The sequence below is a fragment of the Carcharodon carcharias genome, chromosome 18 (genome assembly GCF_017639515.1).
Source record: "Carcharodon carcharias isolate sCarCar2 chromosome 18, sCarCar2.pri, whole genome shotgun sequence".
Taxonomy (NCBI): Eukaryota; Metazoa; Chordata; class Chondrichthyes; order Lamniformes; family Lamnidae; genus Carcharodon; species Carcharodon carcharias.
This window is the reverse complement of record NC_054484.1, coordinates 36,599,096-36,617,971: the sequence shown is the minus strand read 5'-3', so window position 1 is coordinate 36,617,971 and position 18,876 is coordinate 36,599,096. Positions and strand designations below refer to the sequence as shown.

The 18,876-nt window shown below is 40.4% G+C and overlaps 1 protein-coding gene across 1 annotated transcript in view; it reads right to left on the bottom strand.

Annotated features, from left to right (window-relative positions):
* The window catches only part of LOC121290567 (PEST proteolytic signal-containing nuclear protein-like), a 28,476-nt gene extending 11,510 nt beyond the window's left edge, over nt 1-16,966 (bottom strand). The window contains exons 1-4 of the mRNA XM_041211122.1: nt 16,859-16,966; nt 14,292-14,530; nt 10,756-10,830; nt 1,452-1,507 (exon numbers count right to left, since the gene is read on the bottom strand). Coding sequence (XP_041067056.1) covers nt 1,452-1,507; nt 10,756-10,830; nt 14,292-14,530; nt 16,859-16,904 — 416 coding nt within the window. The 5' untranslated portion in view covers nt 16,905-16,966. The remainder of the gene's footprint in view (nt 1-1,451; nt 1,508-10,755; nt 10,831-14,291; nt 14,531-16,858) is intronic.
* Between the last annotated feature and the right edge of the window lie 1,910 nt (nt 16,967-18,876).

Here is an 18,876-nt window from a genome sequence, read left to right as displayed (position 1 = left end):
AGCCAAATCATGTATCATCCATCCAAACACCTATGTTGAGGGTTAAAACCTAATCTCTTTGTAAGGATTCATTGGTTTCTAGGTGTATACTTAACAGGATACCGAAACCCAGCTTTTCTTACATTTGCATTTTACCCTTGTAACCATGCATTGGGCACTATCTTTGCTTTGTAATTAAAAGAGCATACCACAAGAATTTGGCTAGGGATCGGCAAAAGTCTTACAACTGATGACTACTTCAAGAAACTAATATTCTTGCCTAAATTGATAGTACTTGAAGTGAAATTTATGTTTGAGATTTATGAAAGCTATTCAACTTGGGGGTTGGTTGGTTGATGGTGGTTGGGGGGGGTGGCAGCGGCATTGATAGTTCAGATAAAGGGCAAAGTGCTTTCTGCTGTAGCCAGTTGTAGGGACATTGGCAAAATCTTGAAAGCTGCATTGCACAGGCAACAAAGGTTTCTTAACGTGACATGAAATCAATTGCGGCAGGACTGTTTTTTCAAAGACCTTGAAGGAAAAAAAAACAGGATATCCCACTGTGAAGTTTACAGCTCTACAAACAACCATTCTTAATAGCAAAATCTTGCCTAACTGAAGTGTTTGCCTTAATGCAAAGTTAGAATCTTAGCAAAACTTTGTTTCAGTAAGTCTGATGAGAAATGAAACTGGGTGGAGACAAAACAGTTCCAGGGTGATTATAAAACCCAACCATAGAGATTCAGCCAATTTAAGTGGTGTGGAGTTTAAATGGAAGCTGCAAGAAAATGACACAAGCTAACATTGAATGATGTCATAGTTTGTCTTCTTTTGAAATGCAGAGAAACTAACTCCACAAGAAGCTATATTTTATTAGATTAACTCTGCTTTTAATTCACTGAGCAACAATTTGGAAAGAGTCTGTAATTTATGGGACTCCGATCATTTAATTATCTTGGTGGTCTTTGAAACTGTAACCAGGAATAAGAAGTTTAACAAAGGTGTACAAAATTAATTTGGACTCGAATGGGCAAATTAGACACCCCATTGGACAAGTGTAGTCCAAAGTGGGTTTTGATAGGATGGTACTATCCTGTCAACAGAAAATCTGCCCACTTGAGACGGTCAATGTAAAGACTGGTTTGCTGCTGCAACTTGAGGTCAGTTGCCAATGATCAGCAGGAGTGATTGCTCATACGTGTAACTTCTTGTAATGTATTTGTGACTAACAGTTGTATTGTATTGCTAACTGGTATTCCTACTAAATCTAGTAATGACATTAATATTTGATTTGGGCTTTGAGTGTTGCCTCATTATTTCTTGAATCCAAACTGTAGAGTAATCTGTCAAGGGTATTTGGCTACGTCTTACACTACCTAACAATGTCTCACTGGTATGCAGCTATACGTGCATCCAATGAGTTACGGCTTTTGTGTTTTGAACTTTAAATGTTGCAATTATTAAAACCATACCGTCCCATATTCTTCATGCGCATTTTTGCTTCAGGGGGCATTTCTTCAGGCTCACTCTGCAGGTAAAAATAAAGGATTTCATTAACCACTCATCAACCTTTTATAATACAGGTGTCATATCTCAAACCTAACCTTAGTAAGATAAGTCAGAAGAAGTGGGTTTTCCAAATTCTTGGCACAAAAATTCTAGCTGTTAGGATGATCCAGGAGGCATTTTGCACACTCACTGGACTCCTGATGCAAAAGTCCAATGGAGATTCTCCATTAAAAACGACATCTGTACAGAGAGTTCTTACTATCCTGCTTAGCATGCCATTTAGCCATGACACCATGCACACACAGATTAAGGTTCTCCCAAATGAAAAGTAGCACCAAAATGCAGGAAAATGCAACACCAAAAGAAACACCTTCACTGATTACATGGGAGACTGCAACACCTGGATGAGTATTGATACATCATTTTAAAGAGCCTCTGATCAGTAATCAAGCAACAAGCAAATATTCTTCATTTTAGCCATAAAGATAGTTTAAAAAATGGAATAAAGAGAATAATGCCTAATGAAAAATCAGCTGATTATAATTTTTCTTCACTGTAAAAGATGATCTACAAGTAAAATCTATTATATTAGGTTTAAGATGAGACACTAAAGGCCTCATCTCCCAGTTCAGATAGAATAAGTTCCCGTGGCACAATTCAAAGAAAAGCAGATCTCTCCCAATATTGTGGTCAATATTCATCCCTCACCAACACCACCAAAACAAATGAATCAGTCATTAAACTTGTTTGCTGTTTACAAGATTGGTGCATAAATTGGTGACCATATTTAACCACAAAACTAAACTGGCTGCCCTTCTTTCATTAGAAGAAAATTAGACTGAGAAGTTGACACCCAATGACATATTTGAAGCTCTCAAAACAAGCCATTTTTAAAAAATCTATCATATGAAGGTTAAAAAGACTATAAAAATTGCAAATGTATAGGTATAAATGACGACGAGGGTTATTTTCTGCCCAAGAGACTAAGAGATCTAATATTTTGGTCTTGCAAAATAAATCAAATTATCCTGTTCCACTAATATTTGGTAACCTATAGTAGACACTGGCAATCAGAATCATCATTTCAAGTCAAATATGCATCTTGTGTATAACTCAACCAGATCAGGCTCTTATTGTTCTATTTGTTCTTGGGATGTGAGCATCACAGCAAGGTCAGTATTAATTGCCCATCTCTAATTGTCCTTGAGAACATGGTAGCGAGCTGCCTTCTTGAACCGCTGCAGTCCATCCAGCATAGATATACCTACAGTGCTATTAGGAAGGGATTTTAACACAGTAACAATGAAGGAATGGTGATTTAGTTTGAAAAGAATGTGTGGCCTGGAGGGGAACTTGCTGGTATTGGTGCTCCTTTGCACCTGCTTCCCTTGTTCCTTTAGGTGCTGTTGAAGGAGGTCTGACGAGTTGCTGCAGTACATCTTGTAGATGATACACACTGCTGCTACTGTGCGCTGGTGGTGGAGGGAGTGAATGTTTAGGTTGATGGATGGGGTGTCGATCAATTGGGCTGCTGCTTTATCATGGATGGTGTTGAGTTTCTGGGCTGTTGTTGGAGCTGTGCTCGTCTGGGCAAGTGAAGAGTATTCTATCACACTCCTGACTTGTGCCTTATGGATGGATGGTGGGCAGGCTCTGGGGAGTCAGGTGAGTTACTCAATAAGAGAATTCCTAGCCTCTGATCTATTGCTGGTCCAGTTAAGTTTCTGGTTAAAAATAACCCTCAGGATGTTGATGGAGGGAGATTCAGCAAAGATAATAGCTGCTGAATGTCAAGGGCAGATGGTTAGATTCCCTCTCGTTGAAGATGATCATTACCTGACACTCGTGTGGCACAAATGGTACCTCCCACTTATCAGATCAAGCTTGAGCATTGTCCAGGCTGTGCTGCACGTGGACATGTCTTCAGTATCTGAAAAGTTGTAAAAAGCACTGAACAACACAATCATCAGCGAATGTCATCACTTTTGACCATATGATGAAAGAAAGGCCATTGATGTAACAACTGAAGATGATTTGGCTTTGGTCACTGCCCAGAGGAACTCCTGCTGTGATATTCTGGGATTGAGATGGCCTTTGTGCTGGGTTTGACTCCAACCAGTGGAGAGTTTTCCTCTGATTCCCACTGACTTCAATTTTGCTAGGACTCCAGGATGCCACACTCATTCAAATGCTGCCTTGATGCTGCCTTAACCCACATCTCACCTCTTGAATTCAACTTTTTTCCATATTTGCACCAAGGCTGTAATGAGGTCTGAAACCAAGTGACCTTGTCAGAACTCAAACTGAACATCAGTGAGCAGGTTAAGTGCTGCTTGATAGCACTGTCATTGACACCTTCCATCATTTTGCTGATAATCAAGAGTAGACTGATGGGCTGGTAATTGGCTGGATTGGATTTGTCCTGTATTTTGTGGACAGGATATATCAGGGAAATTTGCCATCTTGTCAAGCAGATACCAGTGAGGCAGCGGTACTAGGACTGCTTGGCTAGTTCCGTTACACTTAGTGCTTCGTCCAAGTGCTGTTCAACCCTGAGGAGTATTGACTGATCAGCTGAGAAAGAGTAGGTAGTAATAAGCCAAAAGTTTCCTTGCCCATATTTGATCCGACACCTCGATGTTGAGGATTTAGAGGGCCACTCCCTACTGACTGTGTACCACTGTCCTGCCACCTCTGGTGGGGACGGTGATGAAGGAGTCTGGGGAATTGGCTGTAGGATATGATTCAATGATTATGACTATAGCAGCTGTTACTTGACTAGTCTGTGGCACAGCTCTCCCAATTCTGCAGGATTGATTGGGCAGGGTGCACCTTTGTCATTTCTAGTGCCTAGGTCAATGCCATGTGGTCTGTCAGGTTTTATTTTTCTTTGACTTTTCTGGAGCAGCCTGATATAAATGAGTCACTTGCTAGGCCATTTCAGGGGGAATTTATGCTAACCACATTGTTGTAGATATAGGGTCACATGTTGGCCAGACCATGTATTGATGTAAGGTTTCTTTCCCTAAAAAACATCAGGGAACCAGATGTAGTTTCATGGTCATCATTACTGAGGTTAGCTTTTCCTTCCAGATTCTATTATTATTGAATTTAAATTCCACCAGCTGCAGTAGTGTGATTTGAACTCTCGTCTCTAAAGCATTGATCTGGACCTCTGGGTAACTAATCCAGTAACATTACCACTATGCTGTTGTCACCTTTTCTGGTCATAACACTTTACAGCATGAGGCCATTCATTGCATCATGTTTGAGCTAGCTCTTGAAAAAGCTATACTCTTAGTCCAATTCCCCTCACCTTTCCTCTTATCCTTTCATTTTATTTATTTTTGAAAGCCTAGTTTGGATTGTTTGGACAAATTTCTGCTAAGTAATTCCAATTGTATTCTGCATAATAAAATCATCAAGCCTGCCGCTTAAATTTATTATTTAAAAAAAGTCCTCTAATTTTACTCAACCAGTAGAAATTGATTTCTGCTATTCACTTTATGAAACCCCTCGTCATTCTGAACTCAAAGATATCCTAACTTCTAGTCTGGTACATAAGAAATAGGAGTAGGCCATTTGCCCCTCAAGCCTGCCCTACCATTCAACAACATCATGGCTGATCTGCCCCAGGCCTCAACTCCTCTTTCATGCCAACTCCTCCTAGCCCTCAACTCCCTGATATTTCAAAAATCTATCTACCCTCCTCTTTAACTACTTTCAGTGATCTTGCCTCCACAACTCTGAGGTACAGAATTACAGACATTCACTACCCTCAGAGAAGAAATTCCTTCGCATTTCAGTTTTAAATGAGTGTCCCCTTATTCTGTAACTATGCTCCCTAGTTCGAGATTCCCAACTAGTGGAAACATCTTCTCTGTCAAGCCCCCTCAGAATCTTGTATGTTTCAATAAGATCACCCCTCATTCTTCTAAACTCTAATGAATAAAGGCCTAATCTGTTTATCCGTTCTTGATAAGTCAACCCCTTCATCCCAGGATTCAGCCTAGTGAATCTCTTTTGAACTGCCTCCAATGCCAGTATATCCTTTCTTAAATACAGGGACCAAAACTACACAGTACTCCAGGTGCGGCCTCACCAACATCCTTTACCGTTGTAACATGACTTCCCTATTTTTAAACTCCAACCCCTTAGCAATACAGGCCAACATTCCATTTGCCTTCTTAATTACTTGCTGTGCCTGCATGCTAACTTCTTGTGTTTCATGCACAAGAACACTCAGATCCCTCTGTGCACTTTTTTGGAGTCTCTCTCCATTTAAATAATAGTTTGCCTTTTGAGTAAAAAGAGCATTGGTTTCTCCAACTAAAGCCCTTCATGCCTGGTATCATTCCTGTAAATTTCTTTAGCACCCTCTCCATGGCTTTTACATTTTTACTACAGTAGGATATTTAAAACTTAGGTAAGATATTAACTGTGGCCAACCAACATTTTGTATAAGCTTATCATAATCACTTTTCTTTGGCATTTGAAGCCTCTATTTATAATTCAAAAGTTCTAAATTATAAATTATAAGGATGTTTCCTCTTGCGGATGAGTCCAAAACTAGGGGGCACTGTTTTAAAATTAGGGGTCACCCTTTTAGGACAGAGATGAGGAGAAATTTTTTCTCTCAGAGGGTTGTGCGACTTTGGAATTCTCCACCTCAGGTGATGGAGGCGGGGTGATTGAATATTTTTAAGGTAGAGCTAGATACATTCTTCTTAGGCAAGGGAATCAAAGGTTATCGGGGTTAGATGGGAATGTGGAAATTGAAACACAAAAAGATCAGCCATGATCTTATTGAATGGTGGGGCAGGCTTGAGGGGCCAAATGATCTACTCCTGTTTCTATTTCTTATGTTCTTTTGTCCTCCTGCTTGAACCGAATCTGATCCCAACTTGCTTGTAACAGGGCAGCATCAATTGCAATAGCTTCTCTTGCTGTTCCCCATGATCTATCCTTGGTCCCCTCCCATTTCATATCTATAAATTTCCCTTCAGCAGCATCATCCAAAAGCATGAGCATTAGTTTTCACAGGTACACTGACGATACCCAGCCCTAGCTCATCACCAGCTCTCTCGACTCCTCTCCTGTTGCTAAATTACTAGACAGCTTAACTGACATTCAGTACTGGGTAGGCAGAAATTACAATTATGGGGAGGCAATGGCATGGTGGCACTGTCACTTGACTAGGAATCCAGACGCCCAGGCTAATGCTCTGTCAACAAAGCTGGTCCCACCACAACAGCTGGTGGAATTTAAAAAACAACTAGTCTCAGTACTGGTGACCATGAAACCATCATTGACTGTTGTAAAAACTCATCTGGTTCACAAATGGCCTTTAGCGAAGGAAATCTGGCACCCTTACCTGATCTGCCTACATGTGACTCGAGGCCCACAGCAATGTGACTGACTTTTAAAGCCCTCAGAAATGGCCTAGCATGCCACTCAATTGTATCAATCGCCACAAAGTCTAAAAGGAAAGAAACAAGACGGACCACCTGGTAACGATCTGGAAAACACAACAGCAAACTCAGCCCCGTCAATTCTGCAAAATCCTCCTTACTAACATCTGGGGGTTTGTGCCAAAATTGGGACAGCTGTCGCACAAACTAATCAAGCAACAGCCTGACATAGTCATACTCATGGAATCATACCTTACAGATCATACCACCATCACCATCCCTGGATATGTCCTGTCTCACTGGTAGAGGAGCCAGCACAGTCACAGACACACATGAGGGAGGTGCCCTGGGAGTCCTCAAAATTGACTCTGGACCTGACAAAGTCTCATGGCATCAAGTCGAACACAAGCAAGGTAATGCCCTGATGATCACCTGCTGCCTGCACCCCACCCCCCTGAGCTGCTGAATCAGTACTCACCATATTGAACGCAAATTGAAAGGAATACTGAGAGTAGCAAGGGCGCAGGATGAAGACTTGATGGTGGGCTTCAATGTCTATTACCAGGAATGACTCATTAGCAGCACCACTGGCTGAGCCAGCTGAGTCTGAAAGGATATAGCTGCTCGACTGGGTCTGCGACAAGTAACGAAGGAGAAACCTACTAGACCTCATCCTCACCAATTTACCCGTCGCAGATGCATTGGTACCTGACAGTATTGGTAGGAGTGACCACCGTGCAGACCTTGTGGAGTCAAAGTCTTGTTTTTACATTGAGGATACCCTCCGTCATGTTGTGTGGCACTACCACAATGCTAAATGGGGTAGATTTCGAACAGATCTAGCAACTCAAAAGTTGCTGTGGGTCATTAGCAGCAGCAGAATTGTATGCAACTACAATATGTAACCTCATGGCCTGGCATATCCCCCACTCTATCATTATCATCGAGCCAGAGGAATCAACCCTGGTTCAATGAAGAGTGCAGGAGTGCATGCCAGGAGCAGTACAGGCATATTTAAAAATGAGGTGTCACTCTAGTGAAGCTACAACACAGGACTACTTGCACACCAAACAGCGTAAACAGCATGCAAATGACAGAGCTAAGTGATCCCACAGCCAACAGATCAGAATTAAGCCCTGCAGACTTGCCACATCCAGTAGTGAACTGGAGGAGGCGGCTCCACAAATATCCCCATCCTCAATGATGAGTGGGCCCAGCACATCAGTACAAAAGACACGGGTGAAGCACTTCTTCAGCCAGAAGTGTCGAATGGAGGTTCAATCTCAATCTCCACCTGAGGTCTCCAGCATCACAGCTGCCAGTCTTGAGTCAATTCAATTCTTTCTACGTAATATCAAGAAATGTCTGAAGGCTCTGAATACTGTAAAGTCTATGGGCTCTGACAACGTTCTGACAATATTATTCAAGTCTTATGTCCAGGACTAGCCAGGTCTGTAGCTAAGCTGTTCCAGTGCAGCTGCAACACTGGCAATGTGGAAAATTGTTCACATATGTCCTGTCAACAAAAATCAGGACAAATCCAACCAGGCCAATTACCACCCCATCAGTCTACTCTCAATCATCAGTAAAGCGATGGAAAGTGTTGTTGACAGTGCTATCAAGCAGCACTTAAACAGCAATAATCTGCTCACTAATGCTCAGTTTGGTTTCGTCCAGGGTCTCATTACGGCCTTGGTCCAAACATGGGCAAAGAACTGAATTAAAGAGGTGAAGTAGGGTTACTGCTTTGACATTATGACAGCATTTGACCGTTTGTGGCATCAAGGAGACCTAGCAAAACTGGAGTCATTGGGAATCAGGGGGAACACTCTGCACCAGTTGGGATTCATAACTAGCACAAAAAGATGGTGGTTGTGGTTATTGGCAGTCAATCATCTCAGTCCCAGGACATAGCTGCAGGAGTTCTTCAGGGTGCTCTCCAAGGCTCAACCCATCTTCAGCTGCTTCATCAATGTCCTTCCTTCCATCACAGGGTCAGAACTGGGAATGGTCGCTAATGATTGCGCAATGTTCAGCACCCTTCACAACTCCTCAGACATTGAAGAAGTCTGTGTCTATATGCAGCAAGACCTGGTCAACATTCAGGCTCGAGCTGATTAGTTGCATGTATCATTCATGTCACACAAGTGCCAGGCAATGACCATCTCCAACAAGAGAGAATCTAACCATCTCCCCATGACATTCAATGGCATTACTATCACTGAATCCCCTCTATTAACCTCCTGGGTGTTACCATTTACCAGAAACTGAACTGGACTAATCATCTAAATACTGTAGCTACAAGAGCAGGTCAAAGGCTAGGAATCCTGCAGCAAGTAACTCACCTCCTGACTCCCAAAGCCTGTTCACTATCTAAAAGGCACAATTCAGGAGTGTGATTGAATACTCTCCACTTGCCTTGATGAGTGCAGCTCTAACAATACTCAAGAAGCCAGACAAAGCAGCCTCCTTGATCGGCACCCCATCCACCATCTTAAATATTCACTCCCTATACCATCCACGCACAACGGCAGCAGTGTATACTATTTACAAGATGCACTGCAGCAACTCACCAAGGCTCCTACAACAGCACCTCCCAAACCCATGACTTCTACCACCTAGAATATGATGGGAATATTACCACCTGCAAATTTCCATCCAAGACACACACCATCCTGACTTGAAACCATATCACCTTTCCTTCACTGTCACTGGGTCAAAATTCTGGAAAGCCCTCCATATCAGCACTATAGGATTACCTACACCACATGGACTACAGAGATTCAAGAAGGCAGCTCACCATCACATTCTCAAAGGCAATTAGGGATGAGCAATAAATGGTCTAGCCAGAGACATCCAAATCCCAAGAAAGAATAAATAAAGAAACATTTCCTCCAATTAAATTTGAAGATTGAAGCCATTGTATTCTGACCCTGCTCCAAAATCCATTCCCTAGCTACTGACTCCTTGCCTCTCCCCGGCAACAGTGTGGGACTAAACTAATTTGTTCAGACACTTGGTGGGACATTTGACCCCAAGGAGAGCTTCAGAACACGCATTTGCATCATCTCTAAGACCGGCTATTTCCACTTTTATTACAACTCACGACTTTGCCCCAGCTCAGCTGCCGCAGAACCCCTCATTCACAACTTGACTTGACTATTCCTATGCACTCCTGGCTGGTCTCCCATACTATCCTCTGAAAACATTGGTCAGCCAAAACTCTGCTGCCTGTGTCTTAACTCGCAACAAGTCTACTTCATCTATTACCCCTGTGTTCGTTGACTTATTTGGCTGCTGGTGAAGCAATGTCTTGATTTCAAAATTCTCATCCTTGTTTTCAAATTCCTCCAGGTCTTTCCCCTCCCTATCTCTATAATCTCCTCCACAACGCTCCGTGCTAGCAAAGCTCACTTAATTCTGGTCTCTTGAAGATTTTAATTGCTCAACCATTAGTTGCTGCATTGTCAGTTGCCCAGACCCTAAGCTCTGGAATTCCCTCCCTACACCTCTTCAGCCCTCTACCTCACTCTCCTCTTTTAAGACACTCCTTAAAACCTACCACTTTGACCAAACTTGTCGTCTGACCTATTTCCTTTTGAGGCTAGGTATAATTTGTTTTATAATATTCCTGTGAAGCACCTTGGGACGTTTTGTTACATATAAGTACAAGTTGCTGTTGGATTATTAGGTTGATCTATGACCGTTTTATTTATGCAACATTGACTAAGCTCAATTCTAAATATATTTTCTCTTGCCTTCTCTCAGAGAGAGTAGTACCAATTCCCAACAATTGCAATTGTACAGAAATGATGCTCCAAGCTCACAATACAAGACTACTTTAAAAAGTACTTACATCCTCATCTTCATTGAAGACTGCTGCAACTGAAGGTTTCTTTGGAGCTAAAACAGGTGGACTTTCTTTTGGTTTCTGGGGATAGAAATAAATCATAAGATTTCAGTTCTGATAAATAGATCATGGGAGGTCAAATAAAATAAACATAGAGCTGCCTTAAACTAATTTCCCACCTAAATGTAACAGGTTTGTTTTAGGCCTTACAGTTACCCAAACATATTAACCTTAACAGGATTGGTGTTTAAGACCATTGTTCTTCACAATTATATGATAAACACTGTAGAGCTATTTGATTAATCCCACTTGCCCATTCTTTTCCCATTGCCCTGTAAAATTTTTCCCACAAGTATTTATCCACTTGTCCTTTGAATGTCACGAATGAATCTGCCTCCAACACCCTTTCAGGCAGTGCATTCCAGATCACAAATCACTGTGTAAAAAAAAGTTTCTTCGTGCTCATTTGCCAATCATCTTAAATCTTTTATTCTCTGGTTACTGGCCTTTCTGGCACTGGAAGCAGTTTCTCCTTATTTACTCATTCATGGCTTTGAACATTTCTACCAAATCTCCTCTTAACCTTCTCGGTTCTAGGAAGAATTCTGGCTTATACAGTCTCTCCGCATAATTGAAGTCTCTCATCATTGGTACCATTCAAGTAATGTTCTGCTGCACCCTCTCCAAGGTAATGAAATCCTTCTTAAAAGGCGATGCCCAGAATTGAACACAATATTCCACCTGAGGCCCAAACAAGTGTTTCAGAAAAATGCAACATAACTTCTTGCTTCTGTACCCTATTCCTCCATAATAAAGCCAAGAATTCCAAGTTTTCTTAACAGTTTTCTCAACTTATCCTGCCATCTTCAATGACCTGTGTACATACATCCTTAGGATCTCTGTTCCTTTATCTCACACCCAACCCCTCAAAAAATCTTTAACAACGATCTGGAGGAGGGCACTGGGGGAAATTGTGTGCAAGTTTGCAGATGACACAAGGATTTGTGTCAATATATCACCGTTCCTTCACTGAAGCTGGGTCAAAATCCTGGAACTCCCTTCCTAACAGTACCATGGGTGTAGCTACCCATGCAGTGGTTCAAGCAACTAGGGATGGGTAATAAATGCTGGCCCAGCCAGCGAAGCCCACATCCCGTGAATGAATATTAAAAAATATCTTTGGTGACAAAAAAGCCCAATCAGATCAAGATACAATGAGAGAAATGGGTCAGTGTGTGGCAGATATAATTTAATATAAATAAATGTGGTGTTATGTTCATGTGCAGCATGAAGGTCAACCATCTATATACCATGCAGGGCTCTGAACTAAACTGTTAAGGAGGAAAGCAACTTGGGTGCTATAGAACGAGTCGCTAAAATTTCATGCTGTGAAGCTACAGCAAATGCAAGTTAAGTATTAGGATATATTGTTATATAGATCCAATATAAAACAAAAAAACACTACTGTGCTTATCTCTCCTCTAGATTTTTTAACTATGATTTAGAATCCCTGAACAATTTGCCAGAGAGAATAGCTTTTCTTTGTCTACTCCATCAAATCATCTTAAAAACTTCTATTAGGCCGCCTCTTAACCGTCTCTGTTCCAAAGAAAACATAACTTTTTCAAACTCTCCTCATAACTGAAGTCCCTTGTTCTTGGTAACATACAGGCAATCCTCCTCTGTATCCTTTCTAATGCCTTCACAACTTTCCTGAAGTGTGGTGCTCCGAATTGTTCACAATACCTCAACTGAGGCCTAACCAATGATTTATAAAGCTTAGCATGATTTCTTTGCTTTTATATTCTATTCTTTTATCTATTCTATTCCTTTGAGTGACCCATATGTTTTTTAACCACCATATCAACATGCCCAGTCACCTTTAAGAATTTGTGTAGATGGACACATCATTCACTCATCACAAAATTCAGCCATTTATAGTAGACCATCTTCCCATATTACTCCTCCCAAAGCGCCACTGAGGCAGGTACAAGAAACCGAGAATTGTCTACACTTTAATCAACTATAAGGAATTCCACCAAAATAAATTATTCCCTATTGAGCAACTTAATGATTCATTGAATTAATTTGGTTAGAAATGCAAATATTTGTTTCATGCTATCTTGCTTCTTCAGCCACCTATTTAATCTTTCTTGCCTCTCTTTCATCCCTCCCCATCACCACCAAACAGGACCTCTGCACTCAGTTTTTAAGATGAATATGCAAGCTGGTTTCAGGCCCCCACTGCTTCTGGCCACTAAAGGGAAAGCAATTGTGACTTGGCCAGTGCCTTTTATTTGAAAAAGCACCTCCATTCTGTGCATGCAAAGACAAGTGACATGGAATGTACCATGCGGGGAATTACAAGTAATTATACCCTATGTGGTTACAGCTGGTAAAATAATGGATTACTAGAATTGATCTACAGTGTTACTGAAAAGGTAACGGTTTCTTATACTTTTTACAGTCAGTGCTGAAAGAGCATTCAACCGGAGGGGACCCCAGAATTACCAAGTGCTATTTCAGTGCTTCAACCCAAGTTGAGATTAATTAACCCAACAAAGTCCATGAGTCGAGCCTGAGGCCTTCTTGGGTTATAAAGCTCAGCAATACACTAGATAAACTTGCTGAGCTATTGGAAAATGCATTCCTTTAAAAAAGATGCAGTTGAGCACCCCAACAACAAACATGAGCATTAATAATGGGGACTCTTCATTCATCTAATGAGGGGTACATCGTTGCATTTCTGGCTTAAAAGTCAGAACACAGGAACAGAACAAGACATTCAACCTTCAAAATTGTTCTACAATTCAATTAGCAATGGCTAAGCTGTTCCTTAACTACATTTATCTGCCTTCGTTCAATATTCCTTAAAACTTTTACCTACCAACACTGATGACCATCTCGAAAATGCTCAATTTGTCCCACTTTTCTATAAACTTCCCAAAAGCAACTAAAGGAATACAATAGTACACAAATGCTTCCAAAAGTATATTCAAAAATATAATTTTTGTGCATATATTCATCATTAAAGCATGCATGATCCAAATTTTACATTTACTAAAATTAAGCAATGCATTTAAAATGTAATGCTGAAGACTTGCATTGGGAGAATCCTCACTTCCTTGCAAACATTTTAAGGATAAACTACATGTGTTGATGCTCAGCACAACTCTTGAATATTAACATTTTTAATCCTACACTGATTACATTTCTCTCAAGTAGGAAGCCATTAGCAGAACAAAGTTAAAATTACATGCACATTTCATTTGATGCTGAGCACAAACATTTATTATGGTTTCAATGTTCATTTATTACGTTCAGCATTTCATTACCAGCCCCAATTGCTGCTCTTGAACTGTTGCGATTTTAGTTTATACTGTTTGGTTCTGAAACCATTCCCTTCTGATATTGAACATGTCCAATGCTTCAAAAGCACTGCCCCATTAGCACCATGTAAATAATGGTTCTGCAATTAGAAATATCCATTACAAACTACAAATACCCTTTGACACATAGAAAGCAAAAAAACAATTACTTACATTGGCTCCTAATTTGATGGATATTGGGGCTGGTTTCTTTACGGTCATACTTCCTATTGAAAATCCAATTTTGGAAACTTTTGCAGGGGTGGGTTTGTTGTTTGCATCCCCGGAAGCAGAATCATCTTCATTTTTCTCATCAGCTGCTCTTTTGTCTGCACTTCGAGTTGAACTTTCTCCTTCATTACTGGAAGAAACAGTCTTAGTTTTCACAGTTTTCTCTTCCTTCTCTTCTGGTCCTGGTGGAGTCGAAACAACTTACCAAGATGAGATACTTTTATCGAGCACTTTGGCGGATGCAGCAACCTCATTAAGTATTAGGGAGCTTCTGTGGGTGTGCACTGACTGAACCAGTAGTCTCTTCCACTGTTTGTCAGATACAGTAGATGCAGGCACTCAGAAACCATTTCATAGATGGATGGACTCTATATTTCAGTTTTAGGGTAGGATTAATCCAGTGCTCCTGTTTCTTGGACCCCCAAAGAAAATTCACAGGACCAAAACAGTACAGATTTTGGTAGACTAAAGGTCCACACTGAGGAAACATTCACCAATGACTGTACAAATTGTAGACTTTCAGGTGTTACATTATAAACCATGTTGGGGGGAACAGCACCAGAATGACAACATCCTAAAATAACTGATGACCAAACGGAGTGCCAAGATGGGCAGCATTTCAAACAATGATTCACATAGTCGTTATAATCAGTTACTCTAACAGCTACAGTTCCAGTAACTTCAGTTTCTACTTATTGAACTTTTATCTTTTTTTTCAGCTTACTAGTCAGTAGTAACGTCCAACAGAATACATGTAGTTCCAGTGATCAAATAAATTAGAGATAATTCTTCAAATCTCCGATAATCAGTTTGAAATCTAATTAAATTAATGCTAATTCTGAAGACAAAATTCAGAATGGCAAACAATGAGTTAAAAACTTTTTTAAAAAGTTTCACAAGTATAGATCAGTTAGTACAGAATAAAATTTTGTTCCAAGAGAAACAATTACTTTAGTTAAACTCAGGCTTGCTAGTTTTCAAAAAACAAATTCCTCCTGGATTTGAACAGCTAATTTGCAGAAACACTTTTCACACGTTTCTTAACACGTGCACTAGCTATCAGCTTTTATTCCAATAGCACATGCCCATTATTAAATGGGCTCTGCATTCCTGACAGGAACCAGCCATACAGCCAATATATAATCCTTTCATTAGCCCGAAAGTTAGCCAGCCAAAAATGAATATAATAGCAGAAACTATATAAATTATCTGAATTATATATATATATATAATTAGCCAACAAACTAATTAAAAAATTACAGTGTTAAACAGAGCATAACCCACATATTAGAAAACTATATAAAGGATTGCCCTATGGCTAACATTTGGGAGTTTATTATTCATATCAAGTTAGATATTCTAAATTCCAATGCTGTCTGCTAATGTGATTTACATCCTCCAAGTGAACTACTGTAATTTAAGTATACAATTATATCCAGTTGCAGTACATAGCAGTGACGAGGATGCTCTAATTTGCTCGGTTACAAAACTAGTACTGTATTGGTCCTACTGGATTTTTTGTGTTGCCAAAACTCTGAATCACTGAATGTATCCAGCACTGTTTTCACATGGTATTTTGTGACAAGTTACCAGTCATTAAATACATTATGAAATCACTAAGCATTCCTAAAAAGAGGTCAAGCAGAGCAGTTAAGATTACAAATTGTTACAGGTATCAGTGTGTGCTTTTAGCTGTCATGTGTTATTCTTGATTGGGCCTTTAATGCTTCCATTCAATTACTTGGCTTGAATTTCAGATACTATTCAAAAAATCTTGAACCAATAAAAAAAATCTCTATTTCAATGTAAGATGTTAGCTGGCAAAATGAGATCAATTATTAAAAAAATATAAATGGCAAAAAACTTGTGTGGCCTAACTCATACTCCATATTAGGTTTATTTACATTTTAACCGAAAAACCTGAGCTACAAATGCACACTGGGTCATAATCAGATTGGCCAATGGGCTGCATTTCATATTATACGGCGAAATATAGTAGGAGTTAGCTCCCATATTTCACAGCAATTAAAAACACATGTTTTTTTGTAAAAAGGGTAAGCCAGATCTGTGGTCACGCTTGCAACAGAAATTATTCCCAGTGCTAAGTTAATTTGTTGAAAAAGTCTAATTTAGTTACTGTTTTTAAACAAATGTTACATGCTAAATATTCACAGGGAACGCAGCATTTTACTACTAAAGAAATCAACCCTAATAAATCGTTCTTTTAAAAATGAAATGTGAGCTTTAAAGTGCTTAAAGGTAACATAGTAAATTGAATTAACCTATGCTAGCAAAAATGCACTATAACTCAGAGCTTGAAGCCTATGTACAGGGTTGGGGGGAGACTCGAGGCCCGCCTGCCGACTGATCCTGCACAGGGTCCTCGGGGGGGGGGGGGGGGGGGAAGAGGAGGACCTCGCTTCCTGTTTTCTTTTTTCGCTAGTAATGACAATATGGGGATTTGTACATCCTGCCGCGCTGTATGTAGTTAAAAGATTATGAAGCGGCACCTTCATCTTGCAGTTTCTCCAGCTTCGAGCGCGTTTCCTCCGCCATTTTCAACCAACTTCAAACCGCTCACAGCACCCTGGGAGGGGTGGACCGTCACTTCCGGCGCCATTGCCTGGCCCCGCCCTCCCCACATACACAATCTCATCATCAGGGTTGGGAGCTGCTTTTGTTCATTCACCGAGAGTAACGTGGAGGTAAATGTAACTCCAGCAAGTGGGATACACTCACGCATGGCAATCCTCCCCTGTGATGAAAAGTCCACACAGGAAATGTTAACTTGTTTTGGAAGAACAACAGTGATTAGAGAACGTTGATTATCACAGAAGGAAGATGTAACCTGTATTTGAATAGGAAGATATTCACTAATAAGTCCAGTGGGGAACACAGGAGAAAATTATTTACCCAGAGAGTGGTTAGAATGATGAACTCACTAACACAAGAGAGTAGTGGTTTCAACATTTTTTTCGTTTATGTTTCAGATTTCCAGTGTCTGCAGTTTTCTGTTTATGTCTAATTCATTAGAATATCTCTTTGAATAATGTCTAACTTGAACAAATTCTATTCCTCTCTTCTAATGGCATAATTTAAATTACATTACTATCCCCTTACCTTTTTGATGATCTTTCTGCTGACTCACTTTCACAGTCACACCTCAACACCTACTTACAGCTCCAACTCATTCTACTGGATCATGTTGCACCCTTCCTGTTTTAGATGAACTCGTGATAACCAATACTCTGTGCAGTCATATTCCTGCAATAACTATGTTGCAGTTTCATGAAATCCATCTCTCCACCACACACCACTGTTGTAATATGACCCGGTCTTAGTTTCACATTTACTTTAAGTAGAGCACAGCACACAGCTCTGATGTCTTCAAGCTTTATACCCATATAACTGTTTTCATGCCTAGTTTTAATAAATGAACTCCACAAAGTGTTTATGAGCAAAGTGTTTAAGACCTTTTGTCTTGTGCAGCAAATAAGCCCAAAGCATTATATCAATATAATAACACAACATAATGATCAGCAGTGGTAAGACTTGGCAGCAAGGTTAAGTACAGATACGATATGATGAGCAGCCTTAGATCATGCTACATGGCATGAGATGACCCTTGGTGTTTTGGTCAGACCGCAACAAAGTCGCAGCATGATGACTGTGAAGAAAAGATTTGGAGACACAGTGCCAAGCTAGTGCTCAAGTAAAGTGCTGGTAAGTAGACGGCTCCCCGGTGATGTGATTGCAGCACTTAGCCTGTCAATTCAGTAAGTGGGACAGCGCATCGAGAGGAGCAACATCGGATTAACTCTGTTGGGAAAAGCAAGTGACCAAGGTGTGGGCCAGATCGATAATGAGCAAGTGAGTGTCAAACAAAACAAAGTAATAAAAGTCGGGCCAGAGAAGGTTATGATCATAACAGATAGCTTTGGGAATTGCCGAACAGTAAGTTGAATAAAAAGCAAAGATGCCATTGCTCCGTGGTGCGTTCTCACCACAACTTGTCTTTGTGGGTGGAGCTTTAGAAAAGTGGCTAGAGTGACACTCATCCCGGGTACAACAGAAGAAGGAAGGTCAAAGGGGTATTGTCAGAATGTCCACAAAATTCCCCAGTTTGAATTAGGATGCAGCTGACTAACCATCAGAATTCAAAATGTTTATATAGCATACAGAGTTTTGGTTTCTTGTTCAGGTGTGTCAGAACCAGACAAGCAAGCCATAAAACTTTGCCTAGCAATTGGGAATGAAGACATTGCTCATAATCATGAAGACAGGCTGAACACATCAGGATTAACAGAAGAAGAGCAAAAGGATCCCCAAATGATATGGACTACATTGGAAGACCGGTTTAGAATCAGGTTAAACTTCCATATTCATCAATTAGAATTCTTGTCATTGCGACAATAGTCTACAGAATCAATAGATCACTTTGTCAGCAGGCATAGAGAAAAGGGTACATATTGTGAATTTTTAAACACACATGTAGCAGACAGAATTGTTGAGTTGGTTATCGCATCCA